Raw genomic sequence first — 15953 nt, forward strand, 5'->3', positions numbered from 1 at the left:
AATTCAACAGTCTTTTGCCCAGCAACACTGCACATTAAGCAGTTTTATACTTTGAATAATTGAAACATTCCAAGACAGTTACAATTACTTCTAAAGGAGAATTTTTACTTTTAGTCTGTTCTAAGATGTGGAATTAAAGGCTTAGTGCTCTAATATTTCTCAGAATTGCTGACTACAGATTTTGTAAAGATTTTATTTTATTCATTTGCTGGCAACAACAAGCCATCTGTACAAATGTCTTCACACAATTCTGCTGGATGTTCAAAAATGTAACTCTGCCACCTGCTGGTACTGGACAGTGCAGTAACTTTAGAACAGTGGTCCTCAAACTTCTGGTATTGACCTATTAAAGTTGCAGTTAAACTAAGGGCTGGGGAAAGCCAACAGGTGTGAAGGAGCACAAGGTTTGGACAGATGCATCCCTCAGAGGAGGATTTATTAACAGGGATTCTCTATATCCTAGTAAAGAGGAGAGGATAGAAGCTGATAAAGTACAGTAGGAGCTGAAGAGAAACAGTCAAAAGAAAGAGTCCCATTCAATTATATTACAGGAAGGCAGACAGCTAAATATTGAAAAATTTGATAAGTGCTTGTATACAAATGCTAGTTGTCTAAGTATGAAGCCAGATGAACCTGAGTGCCTGGTATTAAATGAGAATGTCAGTGTAATAGCAATCACAGAAACTTGGCAGAACAATGATAATGAATGGAGAAGGTAATACCAGGGTACAAAATATATAGGAATGACAATATGAAAACAGTCAAATAGAGCAAAAGTCCTAAATGAATCAAGCTATACCATAGAATCTCTATTGTTAGAAATCCAGGCATCAATAAGAATATAGCAGTAGGAATATGCTACTGACCACCTGACCAGGATGGTGATGGTGAAATACTCCAGGAGATTAGAAAAGCTACAAAAATAGAAAATTCAATAATAATGGGGGATTTCAACTATCCCCCTATTGGCTGGATACGTGTCACCTCAGGAAGAAATAAAATAAAATTTGTAGACACCATTAATGACAGCTTGTTGTAGCAGCTAGCCATGGAACCCACAAGGAGAGAGGCAATTCTTGATTTAGTCCTAAAGTGGTGCACTGGATCTGGCCCAAGAGATGAATATAGCGGAGCCACTTGGCAAGAGACACCATAATGTAATTAAATTTAACATTCTGGTGGGTGGGAGAGGGGGATACCAAAGAAGCCCACCACCGTTGCACTGAACTTCAGAAAGGAGAACTATAAAAAAATGAGGAAGCAAGTGAAATGAAAATTTATAGGAACTGTCACAAGAGTGAAATGCCTGCAAGCTACATGGAAACTTTTTAAAAACACCATAATAGAAGCTCAAATTAAAATTATACCCCAAATAAAAAAAAATGTAAGAGGACCAAAAAAGTGCCACTATGGCTAAACAACAGAGTAAAAGAGGCAGTTAGAGGCAAAATGGCATCCTTTAAAAATTGGAAGTCAAATCCTACTGAGGAAACCAGAAAGGAACATGAACTCTGGCAAGTCTAGTGTAAAAGTATAATTAGGCAGGCCAAAAAAGATTTTGAAGAGCAACTAGCAAATGATAAAAAAAAAAAAATTAGTTAATTTTTGGAACTACATCAGAAGCAGGAAGTCTGCCAAATCATCAATGGGGCCACCACTGGATGAATAAGGTGCTAAAGGAGCACTCAGGAAAGACAAGGCCATTGTGGAGAAGCTAAATTAATTCTTTGCACTGGTATTCACTGCAGAGGATGTGAGGAAGAGTCCCACACCTAAACCATTCTTTTTAGGTGACAAATCTGAGGAACTGTCCCAGACTGTGGGATCAATAGAGGAGGTTTTGGAACAAACTGAGAATTAAACAAAGATAAGTCACCAGAAGCAGGTGGTATTCACCCAAGAGTTCTGAAAGAACTCAAATATGAAACTGCCAAACTACTAACTGCGATATGAAATCTATTGCTTACATCAGCTCCTATACTAGACAGCTAATGTAATACTGATTTTTAAAAAAGTCTCCAGGGATGATCCTGACAATTACAGGCTGGTAAACCTAATTTCAGTAGCAGGAAAATTGGTCAAAACCATAGTAAAGAAGAGAATCATCAGACACGTAGGTGAGCACAATACATTGGGGAAGAGTCAAACGGCTTTAATAAAGGGAAATCATGCCTCAACAATCTATTAAAATTCTTTGAGGAGGGTCAACAAAAACATGTGGACAAGGATGATTCAGTGGATATAATGTACTTGGACTTTCTGAAAGTCTTTGACAAGGTCCCTCACCAAAGGCTCTTAAGCAAAGTAAGCAGTCATGAAGAGGAGAGAAAAGGTCCTCTCATGGATCAGTAAGTGGTTAAAAGACAGGAAACAAAGTGTAGGAATAAATAGTCACAATGGAAACAGGATCTGTTCTGGGACCAGTGCTGTTCAACATATTCATAAATGATCTGGAAAAAGGGATAAATAGTGAGGTGGCACAGTTTGCAGACAATGCAAAAAATCAACCAAGACAGTTAAGTCCAAAGCTGACTGTGAAGAGTTTTACAAAGGGGTCTCATGAAACTGGGTGACTGGGCAATAAAATGGCAGATAAAATTCAATGTTGATAAATGCAAAGTAATGCACACTGGAAAACATAATCCCAACTTTACGTACAAAATGATGGGGGTCTAAATTAGTTGTTACCACTGACGAAAGAGATGTTGGCCTCATCACAGATAGTTCATTATTCAGAAAGAAACAGGATAACAAAACAGTAAATATCATAATGTCACTAGATAAATCCAGGGTACGCCTAAACCTTGAATACTCCTTGCAGTTCTGGTCACCCCATCTCAAAAAATATATTTTAGAATTGGAAAAGGTACAGAAAAGGACAACAAAAACGGTTAGGAGATGGAACAGCTTCCATTAGAGGAGAGATTAAGATGTCTGGGACTGTTCAGCTGGGAAAAGAGACGACTAAGGGGGGGGATATGATAGAGGCCTATAAAAGCATGAATGGTGTGGAGAAAACGAATAAGGAACTATTATTTATCCTTTCACATAGGCAGCCAGTTTAAAACAAATAAAAGGAAGTACTTCTATACACAATGCATAGTCAATCTGTGGAACTCATTGCTAGGGGATGTTGTGAAGGCCAAAAGGTTCAAAAAAGTATTAGATAAATTCACAGAGGATAGATCTATCAATTGCTATTAGCCAACATGGTCAGGGATGCAACCCCATGCTCTGGGTGTCTCTAAGCCTCTGATTGCCAGAAACTGGGACTGGATGACAGATGGATCACTGAAAAAATTGTCCTGTTTTGTTAATTCCTTCTGAAGAACCTGGCTCCGCCCACTGCTGGAAGACAATATACTGGGCTACATAGACCATTGGTCTGACTCAGTATGGCCACTCTTATGTTCTTGAATCAGAAAATTCTTATCTGAAAAAACGGCATAATAGGAAGGGAGTGCAGTATAACAATAATAGTTTAGACACATGCACAGATCATATTTTTAATATTTAAGGGAATTATTCTAAAATTGAGAAAAAATATCAAATCTAACTCAGTTCTAGGGGGCATTTTGCATACTTTAAAGGAGTAATATAAAGAGACTGATTGCATTTATTATCTTCTTCAGATGAATGAGTACTTAGTAAATACATGCACTGAGAACTGAATGTATAAGCTGTATAAGATCTATCTATGCAAAAAGATTCCTATTTGCCTTGTTTATTTTATTCAGCAGTTCTGAAGCTACGGTCTGTGAAGAGCTGCCTGGTCATATGACAGTGGTTTTATTTATTTCTAGCTGCTAGATTACATTAAAAACTGCTCAAAATATATTGCTTTTCTAATATTACTTTTTCATGTAAACAACTAGTTCCGCAGGGATGCTATGTGATCACAATCAGGAGGATAGGTGGTCCATGAGATACTCTCTCTATTAACATGTGTCTCTAGTATGGAAGAGTTTGAAAACTCCGGCTTGCTTTTTTTTTTTTTTTTTTGGGGCAGCAATTAGGATTTCTTAATGTAGTATTCTGCATATCCTTGATGGACTGAATCGTGTCTCTCCTTTTTGCACTGGCACAGGCTGAAATGCCATACAAACCAAGTGAGGCATTCATCCCTGTGCTGGTGCTGAGTTTGGTGTTAGCACCAAAGGGGGAGGGTGTGTACATTCCCTAGAGCAGGTAAGAACAGCTCTGAGGGCTGCCTTAACTTGGGTCACTGTAACTACCAGGGAAGATGGGCATAGAAATAACCAAGTCTTTAGCAGCCTCCCACACCAGCGACACCTGTGTGGGAAGAGTAGATCTCTAAGCTGGGGTATTCCCCTGTGGGGGCCTCAGAGTTGCTGTGTGGCCACATTTAAAAGGGACACAGGCATAAAGTGGCCACACCACACCCTTTTTTGCCCTCCCACAGTGTCTGGTATGCACATAAGCAAAAGGTGTTTAGGGGGTTCTTGGAGGAAGAAGACAGGCACATTGACTAACTTAAAATGCGCCCATCTCTGCTCTTCAAGATCTGCATGTGTACAATCACTTACCATTAGGATCTTCCCAATCTTTGTATCGCTTTTTGTACTGTGCTAATCTTTCCTCTGTCTGTGCTCCCATTGGTTTGGCCAGGTTTCTGAACGTCTTGGGATTAGTAAGATCCAGTTCCTTTTAAAACAAACAAATACAGATTCTTAAAAGCACTCTGCACTGGCTGATCAAGACGAGCAGCCTTATGAGCTAGATGGTATTTATCGTTTCCTTCTAGAGCCTCATATTGTAAGCAGGAGCAATTATTTAGCTCATCCAGTTAGTTGTGCTTTTCTAAATAATTGTTCAGCCTAATTCAAGAAGATATCTTTACTACATTCTAATAGTGGGTGTGCTTTATATCTCCCCACTCTCCTCGCAAAAGCTACCCTCAGCAGCAAGTCTTCATCACAGCACCTTATGCCCACCCTTCGGTACAAAACCGACTAGCCAGAGGTATTGCCCAAACTAACATTAATATCACTTTTTCCCTTTTCCAAAACTAGGTTCATCACTTTCATAAGGTTGGGGCTAAACTCCCTGAGAGACTTTGCAATGTCTCCCAAACAGGGATGCTTCAGGGGTTCTCAATCTTTTTCTTTCTGAGCCCCTTCCCCACAAACGATATAAAACCTCCAGGGCCCAGCGGGAGAGTAGGAGCTCCGAGTTGGGTGGGGGCAGGCCCCTCGGGCATAGGGGTAGTTTGACTTCTATTTTGAAGGGGTGGGGGGCACAGGCCAGTTGGGTTCAAGCCAGCTCCACACAGCAGGGTCTGGGGAGGGAGCTCCTCCTCTACCCCGACTCACCTCAGCAGGCTACCCAGCCTATCTGGGTTCTGGGCGATGCAACCAAAAATTAGAAGAAAAGGGATGGGTGGGGCGGGGCGCTCAGTTCAAAAAGTTTGAAAACAGCTAAGGGTGCGCTGGGGGCGGAGGGAGGGCGGGGGTAGCTAGGAGCTGTGTGCCGGCAGGGGGGTAACTCCAGGTACAGGGAGGGGCTGGCTAGGGGCTCTGTGTAGGCAGGAGGATAGCTCAGGGTGCAGGGAGAGGGGTACCTAGGGGCTGTGTGCGGGTAGGGGGCTAGCTCAGGGTGCGGGCAGGGGGTAATTAAGGGCTACATGAGGGCAGGGGGCTAGCTCAGGGTGTAGGGAGGGGTGTAGCCAGGGACTGTGTGCGAGTTGGGGAGTAACTCAGGGTGCATGGAGGGGTGTAGCTAGGGGCTGTGTGCGGGCAGGAGGTAGCTCAGGGTGCAGGCAGGGGGTAACTAGGGGCTGTGTAGCCAGGAGCTGTGTCCGAATTGGGGGGGTAGCTCAGAGTGCAGGGAGAGGGGTAACTAGGGGCTGTGTGCAGGCAGGGGGTAGCTCATGGTGCAGGGAGATGGGTAGCTACGGGCTGCGTGCAGGCGGGGGTGGGTAGCTCAGAGTGCAGGCAGGGAGTAGCTAGGGGCTGTGTGCAAGTTGGGGGGTAGCTCATGGTGCAGGGAGGGGGTAGCTATGGGCTGTTTGCTTCAGCCCTGTTGGGGGAGCCAGTGACTGGGGCTTCAGCTGCACGGGGGGTGCTGGGGCTCGGGGTCTGGATTTCAGCTGCAGGGCTTCGCAGACCCCTGGCTGAGAACCGCTGCGCTATGTCACAAAAGCCACAGGGAAACAGTTTAGAAAATTATGGTGGAGATTTACAAGAAACAACTTTATGACACAAAGCATCACTGCATTTCTGTCCATGTCAATCACCAGGCCAGCATGCAAAAAAACTTGGGGCTGCAATGAGCTCTTTGTAAACAGTCCTCCTTGTCTGTGCAGAGCTGCATTAACTTCAGTGGGACTCTGCACAGTGGGACTTAGGGGTCAAAGCCTGCGTGGAGCTCATTGTAGGAATATGTGTAGTGGCATAAGAAACTAAACAAATTAAAGATTTGGAAAATGGAATAGGTCCCAGCTCCACTGGGGTAATGTGAACCAACTATAATGTTAGCACACCTTAAAAATAAGCATGTACAAATATTAGCATGACATAGATAAGTTTTCATATTTACCGCTGAATCATAGTCTGCAAGGATCCAGGGGAAGACAGGGTACTGCATGAGATCATTATAGGATCTGCCAGCCAGAGTGTTCAAGTGCATCAGGTACTGGAAATTACTGATTTCTCCTCTCTTAAAAAGGATAAATATTAGCATTTTAGTTCATTTTAGAATAATCAAACACTTAAATTGGCAGATCTTCACTGTGGTCAGTTCTCTAACAAGGTAGAAACTACAGCATAGAAGATTTGGGAAAATTCTCTCTCTCTGATATTTACTGCATTGTTTTGTCTCACACTTCTAATGGTGCAAACAGTTTTTGTTTCTTTCAAAATACTGCAAAACAATTTGCTATGGAGAGGAGTGTTCCGGGGTACTATATTTTTCAACCTACTGAACATGAGCAAATTTTATTCAAATATTTCATTGCATATGACTATAAATTTTGGCTCTTCCTACAATATAAGCACAGTAAAACCCTCATACTTACCTCCCATCTTTGTGTCACAGATTTCTCTCCCACTAGAGTGCTAAGCAAGCCAGACCTAATCGGAATAAGGAAGTGTCAGTGTTTTTCTATTGAGCAGCAATATTGTGGCTGCATCTTTGTAACATGGTACAAAACTTAAAGCATTAGAATTTGAATACCTAAATTTTAATCTGTAGAATTATAACAATTGCAGTATCAATGATCTGCTAGTGCTATACCTTACCAATGTTGTACAATGCCTATCAAATTGACGTCTACATAAATCAGTGCACAAATGTTAGCTGACTTCTGAACAAAGGTAATTAAAACATTTAACTATGCATTTCAGTGCAAGGACAAATTAACCTTATAACACCCACATTAAGAGCAGCTATTTAATACCTTGTATCAAGTTCTTTTTCATGCTGAAATCTATTTAACAGTAAACAAATTAATTTATTAAGAATGTTAATTCACATAATATACATAACTTTTGTTGGAAAATAGTGGTGCCAACAGGATTTGTACGTTAAAGGCAATTTGTAAAATCAAAAGTTTTATGTGAATTCCCCTTTTCTTTTTCTCACTAACAACTTCCTGATGATCAGCATTTTTAGACCTAGCATCTCCAATCACTCTTGTTGGTCTGGCTCAAGGCAGTGCAGTTCAGCACGGAAGATGCATAGTTCTCCAGAAGATCCAGAACTTTAAATAACATAAGTCTCTTTATTTAAAGAGACAAGGTGGGCGAGGTAATATCTTTTATTGGACCAACTTCAGTTGGTGAGAGACATATGCTTTTGAGCTTCCACAGAGCTCTTCTTCAGGTCAGGAAAAGGCACTCAGAGTGGTCACAGCTAAATACAAGCTGGAACAGATTGTTTAGCACAAGGAGTTAACATGTTGTAAGAGACCATTCAAGGTGAAGTGGACAGTTAACACCTCGACACTCATAGGACAAAAAAAAGGGGGTTAGTGGGTTTCAAATGGTTGTAATAAGGCATAAATCCCGGGTCTTTATTAAGACCATGATTTTTAGTGTCTAGCAAAATTATGAATTTAAGTTCCCAGGCTTGTCTTTTGAAGGTGTTGTGCAGGTTTCCTCTTAGGACAAGAGCTGATAGGTCAGATATAAAGCGATCACTCTGTGAAAAGTGCTCATCCACTGGTGACAGGGTATTTTTGTCTCTTATCATTTTTCTGTGAGAGTTCATTTGAGAGTGTAGCTATTCTCTGGTTTCACCTACAGCTGTTACTGGGGCACTTAGTGCACTGGATGAGGTACACCACATGTTGGGACAGGGATGTGGAGGGCCCCTGAATATTGAAAGGTGCGTTGTTTTTGTGTGTGTGTGGGGGGGCATTGATCACTGTAGCAGTGGAGACATGTCTGCAGGCTTTGCATCTGTTGTTACAGCAGGGACTGGTGCTTCTTTGAGTTGTAGGGAGCTTGCTTCTGATGATGAGCTTGGTGAGATATTACTTCACCCACCTTGCCTATCTAATACCCTGGGACCAACATGCCTACAACAAACACTGAAAACAAGTCTCTTCACTTGACATTCTGAACAATAGATTTTTAGGACGAGAACCACATACCCTTGTTCTACACTGGTGTTAGGTCTCTGTCCAGACACAGACTCTGAACTGTCAGTTAAAGATGGAACCACAGCCAAAAACCTGTATTAGTTAAAAGAATAAAATTAATTTATATTTATGTTCCATGTGTACCTTTTATTTAAGAGAATCCAACCACCAAAACTCAATTCAAGTGGCAACTTGATTCCAAGCAGCCATGTAAATTCTTTTGAAAAAATTAACTACCCGCTCTCACTCTCCCAATCTCCTATCTGCAAACAAAGTTAGACATTTCAATCTCATATTTAACACGTGTAGCAAGTTTAGTCTTTCTGGATACCAATAGCAGACACTAACTTCCTCCCCATAGTCTCAATTATGTCCAGAAGAATTGTCTCTCTCTGCTTTTGATTGGGGTGAACATGATCCAAAACACAGAATTTCCCTTCTTCAAGAAAGCTCAGGAAAGATGACCAGGTGGGGAGTTTTTTTGGCTTTTTTCTTGTTTTCAGGCATTCTGAGAAGGATTCTCATTCTCACCCTTGGCGATGCACCAGTCTATTTGACTCAGTTGAGGTGGCAGGATTCCACCGGACCTTCATAAAAATCAAACCATTTTGGTGGAAAGTTTCAATTTTGATGAAATGGAAAACTCTGAAGAAGTGTTTTGTCAAATTTTTCTAACCATCTCTATTGTCTGCACTAGAACAGAGGCTGAGGTAAGATTGGAGTATTTTAGCTAACCACAAACCTTATCTCCAGCATAGATGTGGGTTAAAACTTTTAACCTTGACTCAGCTGGTTGAGGTCTGTAGGTCTACCTTCTGCCTGAAGAAGGACCTAACGTCAACCTCTTTTCTTGCACAGACAAACCAACATTCTTTTCTTTTTCAGAGAGCAAGATGTCATGGCATGAAAGGGTGGGCTCTCATTTTCTCATCCAACCTTGAGCTGCATTCCTTCAGAAACAGATATAAGATGTCTAGTGGCTTTCATTTGTTCTTCACATCTCACTTTTTGTCTGAAATCCACAAGCGAACTTATTTTAGCGGTACACACAGCCCTCTTCTTCATGTGCCTGGAGAAGCTCTCTGTGCAACAGCAAAATCTTCTTTTCCCATCCCAAAATTTTAATATTTAATTTATATAACATATCCAGGTCACCAGAGAGTAATCCAAACTCAGGTTTTCCAAATATAGAGACAATATATTCAGCCAACACTCAGGGACAGGCATGTTAGTCATTACAAGTATATCTATACTATGTGCATTACATATAAACAATGCAGAAAACTCATCAAATGTTTCTAGGTATTTCTGTTGTGCCCTTCTCTGTGCTACATGGGTGTCATATACAATACAGTATCGACAGACCATGGATTAACTAACTGGTACAGTTTCTCTGCAGTGCCTATAGTATGGTATTTTCAGAGCCTGAAATATCCTGCAATGAAATTGATTAAACCTGTAATGTGGTGTGGTCTGCATTTTCCTGGGGCTTATGCCCATTCTAATATAGCTATCAAAAATAATTTCAAAATATGTCTGAGACTAAAAAACAGTAATACTACTAATCATGCTCAGTTTTTTTTTTTTTTAAAACAGTAATACTACTAGTTTAGATCACTGTAATTTAACTCATTTTGGAATACCTTTGATAGACTTTATTTCTAACTCCTTTCTGGAAAGCTAGAAGATAGTTCCGTCCATCTCCTGAGAAAACTTCAACAGCAATTGGCTGGAAAGAAAGGACAGAGGAAAAATATGGATATCAAAGGATGTTACAAACAATAGGACTAATGAATTAGTGTGTCACCTCTTAGAATCAGCTGTTGTAGCTCACAAGTGAAATAAGTTTGGTGACCTCAGTTTAGCCATAGTGAAAGGTTGACAATGACCACACCAACTAACTTAAAAACTGCCCGAATCAGTGCTGTAAGTCTATTTCCAGAACATTAAAATACACTCTGTCCTCTAGTAAAAAGTATATATGCCAACATTTTCAAACTTGGATGCCTAATTTTAGGCAACTCAATCCATATTTTGGGACTCCAAATGGCCTCACTTTCACGTTGCTGAAAACCTCCAGAAATTATTATTTTTTTTTAAAATGACACTTTCAATAAACAATGCTGGCTAAATTCTCTCCATCCTCATCCAATCCAAACAATACAAGAGTCACCTGTAATAGGTATCTCCTTTTATGTACTTCCTTGATATCTTCATAAGCAAAAATACTGCATGTTCTTTTAAGCTGACTTGGACCTTGCCTTGCTCCTCTTGGTATAATTGGCTCATGCAGACTGTAGGTAACCAGAGGAAGTAAAGTTAAAAATGACCACCAATGTATATCAAAAACTATTTTTCAACTTTATGGAGTTTGTTAAGCCAGGCAGACCGCAACTATAAATCTTATTATTTTTAAAGTCATCACAGAGGAAAAACTACTATTGTAACTCAGTGAACAAAAGTTTTAAACGATTCTCCAAAGGTTAACTTAATTATATTTATTCTGAACTACAATTTTCTATGATTTAGTATAAGTAATAAAACCAACAATAATAGAGCAAAAATCATGACATCAGTGCTCTGAAAAAGAAAGTAGAGTTCATGGCTAAATAACACATTATTTATACATAATTCTGTGCATATCAATCTACAATTGTGGAATCAGGTGCAGTTCACATGACTTTTCTAAGTTTGATACTATAGAGTTTTGTTCTTCAATCTTTCACAAAATTATTTCTTGTCTATTTACTAAACAAGCTAAACTGACTATTAATCCACTCACTTTGGAGGCAGTGTCTCAATATCCCGTATTTCCCTGGTAGCTGTCATCGTAAACCCATCGATCACATAGAAGTGTTCTTTACCAAAGAGAAGGAGTCCCTCACTGGTGTCTAGACCTTGAACTCGAGCACAGCGGTACATGTGCTGAATCTGTAATGAAACCCATAGGATTAGCAAAAGCAGTTTAATTTAGCTCAAGTTCAGTCTGTTGCCTTGTTGGAACTTATGGCTTGTTCTCCCAGACAATATTTTCTTATTTGTAAATACAGCAATTCTGTGCTACTTGTTTTATTAATTAAAAATATAATAAAGACACATCAGACAAATGAACTACAAATGGGCTATAATAAAACTGTGTACAATTCAGAACAAATGATATATATACATCAATATACATGAAATCATATACTCCCTTCTTTCTACTGTATTCTGTATCCATAAAAGAATAAAAGCAGGGATTCAATAAAAGGAAAATTTACTAGGATATAAGAGTCTGTTACTAATATTACCTAAAACAGTTGTGTTCCATTTGTTTAAACGATAACCAACAAAATGTAGATTAAAATGGGAGACTATTTTTCTCCATTAGCCCACAGAATAAACACCAAACTAAACTATGGTAATCTATCAGAAGAACCAGGAATGAAACAACACAGACACTGACAAAGGATTAATGGAACCACGGCAAGGCACAACAACTGATGTTCTTAAAAGATGTTTTAATCAGAGATTTGGGCAGTGTATACGAAAACTGAAGACTTTTCCAAGCTTAGTTTGATATGCAAATTAATTTTAATTCTACCTTGTCTACAAGCCAAGTAGTACTGGACTATGATCTTCAGTTAAGAGGTATTCTAACTACAACAACAGCAATAATAGGTTACATACTATTGTTAAAGAACTTCAATTATTTTCTGTTTCCCATATACCTTAAGATGAACAACGTAGACTGGATAACAGGTGTACTGAAATAGTGTAGATTGTTTTTTTGCAATACTTCAGGCTAATTATCTTGAAGTTTTTTTTCCTCTCTCTTTTAAGAAAGTTGTTCAGTCACATAGTGAGCCAGTCCACTTCAACAGTGAGCGAAGCATTCCCATAACTACACAATGAGGACTGGACACAATGTTCATGTGTTAATGGAACCTCCTGCTCCAATTATTTACAATTTTTTTAAACTTAACTATGTTGAACCACCATTACAGTGAAAAATAAGCAACCTGGAAAGTTCCAGCTTGTACAGTTCAGCCAATTTTGCACTAAATTATGTGTATATGCAACTGTCTTTACCAAGCAGAAAGGTTTTTTGTTTTTGTAATTTAATCTAATCTAATTTAGAATTGGATAAACAGATTTTGCTTTAATTTTCTTTACAAAGGAACGTTTGACAAAGGAGGAGGAGTTTTTAAAATATATTTGGAACAAAAAGAATCCTGAGAATGGTATTGGTCCTAGATGGCAATGGAGAATTATCAATAATAATGCAGAAAAAGTGGAAGTGTTCAGTAAATATTTCTGTTCTATATTTGGCAAAAAAACATGGAGTAGTCTCATCATATGGTGATGACAACCCTCTTTCCATTCCATTAGTATCTCTGGGGGATGTTAAACAGAAGCTACTAAAATTAGACATTTTAAAATCAGAAGGTCCAGATAACTTGCATCCAAGATTTTTAAAAGAGCTGGCTGAGGAGCTCGCTGGACTGTTAACGTCCATTTTCATTAAGCACTTGAAGCATGGAACAAGTTCCAGAAGACCGAATGAAAGATAGCTAATGTGCTAATTTTAAAAAAAGGGTAAATGGGATGACCTAGGTAAGTATAGGCCTGTAAGCCTTACATCAATCCCAGGCAAGATAATGGAGTGGCTGATATGGGACTTGATTAATTCAGAATGAAGGGAGGGTAACGTAATTAATGCCATTCAAGATGGGTTTAAAGAAAACAGATCCTGTCCAACTAACTTGATATTTTTTTGATGAGATTACAAGTTTGGATGATGAAGGTAATAGTGGTCTGGAGTTCGGAGTATCCATACAAAGAGGTGCTCAGTACCCATGAAGAGTGGGGACTCTGGTTCATCGGTTATTGAGAGGTCCTTAGTATATCTGAACTTCTGTGGTACCCAGTAGAGGATCAGTACTGACACGGTAGATGAAGCCGATAGTACTGCCAATGGTGAGAGTACCGATGTGGACATCAGTGGCGTCTGACGTCATTGCTTGCTCAGTGACGAGGACACGGCATGCACAGGTACTGAGAGTTGGGCGAATTCATAGGTAAAGATGGATGGGCGGAATTCGATGGGGCCAGTCCCAAGCATCTATGTTTACCCTGCTTGCTAGTAGAAGGTACCGATGCCCTACTGGTGCCATCTCTCTCCTTTGTGTTCCAGGACTTTATAGCCCTGCGGTATCGGAGGAGTTGTCTTTTGACTCAACGGTATTGACCCGAGAGGTCGAGGCTTCGGAGACAGAGCTGGCTTCTTAAGGTGAGAGTCCATCCTCCTTTTTCTGGAAGCCTTCCCTGAAGCTTCCTAAGTTTTCCTTTTCTCAAGGGCAGCCTGCACAAAGGTAGAAGCGGCACTGGATGTAGTCGGAGACAGATGTACTGGAGGGAAGAGGAGTCTCCTGACCAGACTCAGGTGGTGTCTGAGTTTAATCTCCCTGTTTTTCCTTGTCTTGGACTTGAGGGCCAGGCAGAAGTTGTGCTCCTGGGAGACGTGGGACTCCCCCAAGCAACGGACACACGTAGAGTGGCCAGCACTCACAGGAATAGCCTCTCAGCAGGAGAGGCATCGTTTAAAACCTAGTGAGCCAGGCACGCCCTGCTAGGGAAAAAAAAAAGTCTCCCCAAGAGGAAAAGGAGGGGTAAAACAACCCTCCCACTACTTAGCTAACAAATTAACTATAAATATACTAACAACTAACTATAAAAATTACCTCAACCACTATAGAAATATTAGGAAAGTCAAGGCACACTCAAAGCAGACATGCTAGGGCTTCATCTCAGGCCCAGGCAGTTCAGAAGGAACTGAGGGCGGTTTGCCCGTGCACCCCTATATAGCCTCGGTACCCAGCATGAGGAGGCGTAGGGCACACGTGTGCGCTGAACACACACTGGTAACTGAAAATCTCTGATCAAGGGCTTGAGAGGCGGGTGCGCACCTGAAGTGGAACACCCATATGGACACTACGCGAAGAAGAATCAACATTCAGCACCATCACCCTGTTCAGCAAAGCAAAATCATACAGCATTCAACACAAGAATCATGCAGGAGTCAACAATCAACTGTAGACTTAAAGGGAAAAAATTCAAAGTGGTGTATGAAATTAGGAGAGAGATGCTTGCTAGTGAGGGTGCTGAAATCTTTCAGGAAAATTAGCGCAATACATATACTCCTTCCATAGGGAATAAGAACAAATTGTCCCTATTTTATGGCACTTGTGACAGTATGTTCATTCATATTTATAAACAATCACTTGGATATGTCAAAAAAACTAAACAAGATTTATAAGGTGATATATGCTACCAGACTGCTGTAGCAGACAGATTCGAGGAGAATTCATTAGTGGTCAGTTTTTCACATTTTGAAGGTAGGAGCAGCAGAGACAGTGTATGTATTCATGTGTACTCTCACATATGCTGGGGGCCACTGCAAAGATTCAACTCATCTCCCCCCAGCTCAGCAAGAGTATGGGAGGAAGGTCACCGATGGCCCTTTTTACCCTTTTCTTGAGACACCACCTCATATAATCCCCAATGCACACTGGTGAAGAGGCATAATGTGGCTTACATTTTGTTGCCCTGCTGGTACGCAGGTCTGAATCATACATATTGTACTAGTGCTATTTTCTTGCAAAGGTCTGCAACTGGACAGCATAAAAGCATCTCATGTTTTAAGCAACATTCAGTAACAGACAAGAAAAATACAACAGAATACAATCAAAGTGAAATGTCAGGGCTTGAATATATTTTTTTCAGTATTAAAACAAATCAGTCACGGTGAAAAAAAATACACTCATGAAGTTGTGTACCATAACTGAATTACTGCAATAAAACAGATTTAAACAAAATAACTAGCTATGCTGTGATCACAAAATACAAGCTAAAAATATTTTTGTTTTTAAAATATTGGGGGTATTACACACGTACAACGAGTTTAATCATTGCTCATGTTTCCTGGGCTTCATTTTCAAGCTTTAGTCCATCAATGTGTTACCCATCCTTGATTACATGCTTGTTCAGAGGTTCTCATCAGACCAACAAAACTTGGAACCCAACGCAATCACAGAGCAGCCTTTTAATGTTCTTAAGAATAAAATACATGTTTGTAATGTTTTAACATTTGAGGCTGGTATAAGATGAAGGGAGATGAATTTGAGTAAATCAAGATTGTTATATTAATATTTTCATATCTATTGTATGTAGTTTTCTGTAAGTAATGCTTATTTGGCACATTGTTATTTAAATGTCCTAGACATGAGATGGTTTTCATTTTTGGTTCTGTGACAGATTCCTCTCTCCTTGTGTGATATCATGGTAGGTACAGACACCTGGGATGCTTAAG

The 15953-nt window shown here is 40.0% G+C and overlaps 1 protein-coding gene across 9 annotated transcripts in view; it reads right to left on the reverse strand.

Moving 5' to 3' along the window:
• The window catches only part of WDFY3 (WD repeat and FYVE domain containing 3), a 262278-nt gene that overhangs the window by 21558 nt on the left and 224767 nt on the right, over positions 1-15953 (reverse strand). For all 9 annotated transcript variants that reach the window (XM_073340560.1, XM_073340559.1, XM_073340566.1 and 6 more), the window contains 7 exons: positions 11385-11533; positions 10776-10896; positions 10246-10331; positions 8615-8695; positions 7037-7091; positions 6559-6678; positions 4548-4665 (listed from right to left, as the gene is read on the reverse strand). In XM_073340560.1, the coding sequence (XP_073196661.1) occupies positions 4548-4665; positions 6559-6678; positions 7037-7091; positions 8615-8695; positions 10246-10331; positions 10776-10896; positions 11385-11533 (730 nt within the window). The remainder of the gene's footprint in view (positions 1-4547; positions 4666-6558; positions 6679-7036; positions 7092-8614; positions 8696-10245; positions 10332-10775; positions 10897-11384; positions 11534-15953) is intronic.

Source organism: Lepidochelys kempii, chromosome 4, assembly GCF_965140265.1.
Source record: "Lepidochelys kempii isolate rLepKem1 chromosome 4, rLepKem1.hap2, whole genome shotgun sequence".
In the NCBI taxonomy this organism is placed as follows: domain Eukaryota; kingdom Metazoa; phylum Chordata; order Testudines; family Cheloniidae; genus Lepidochelys; species Lepidochelys kempii.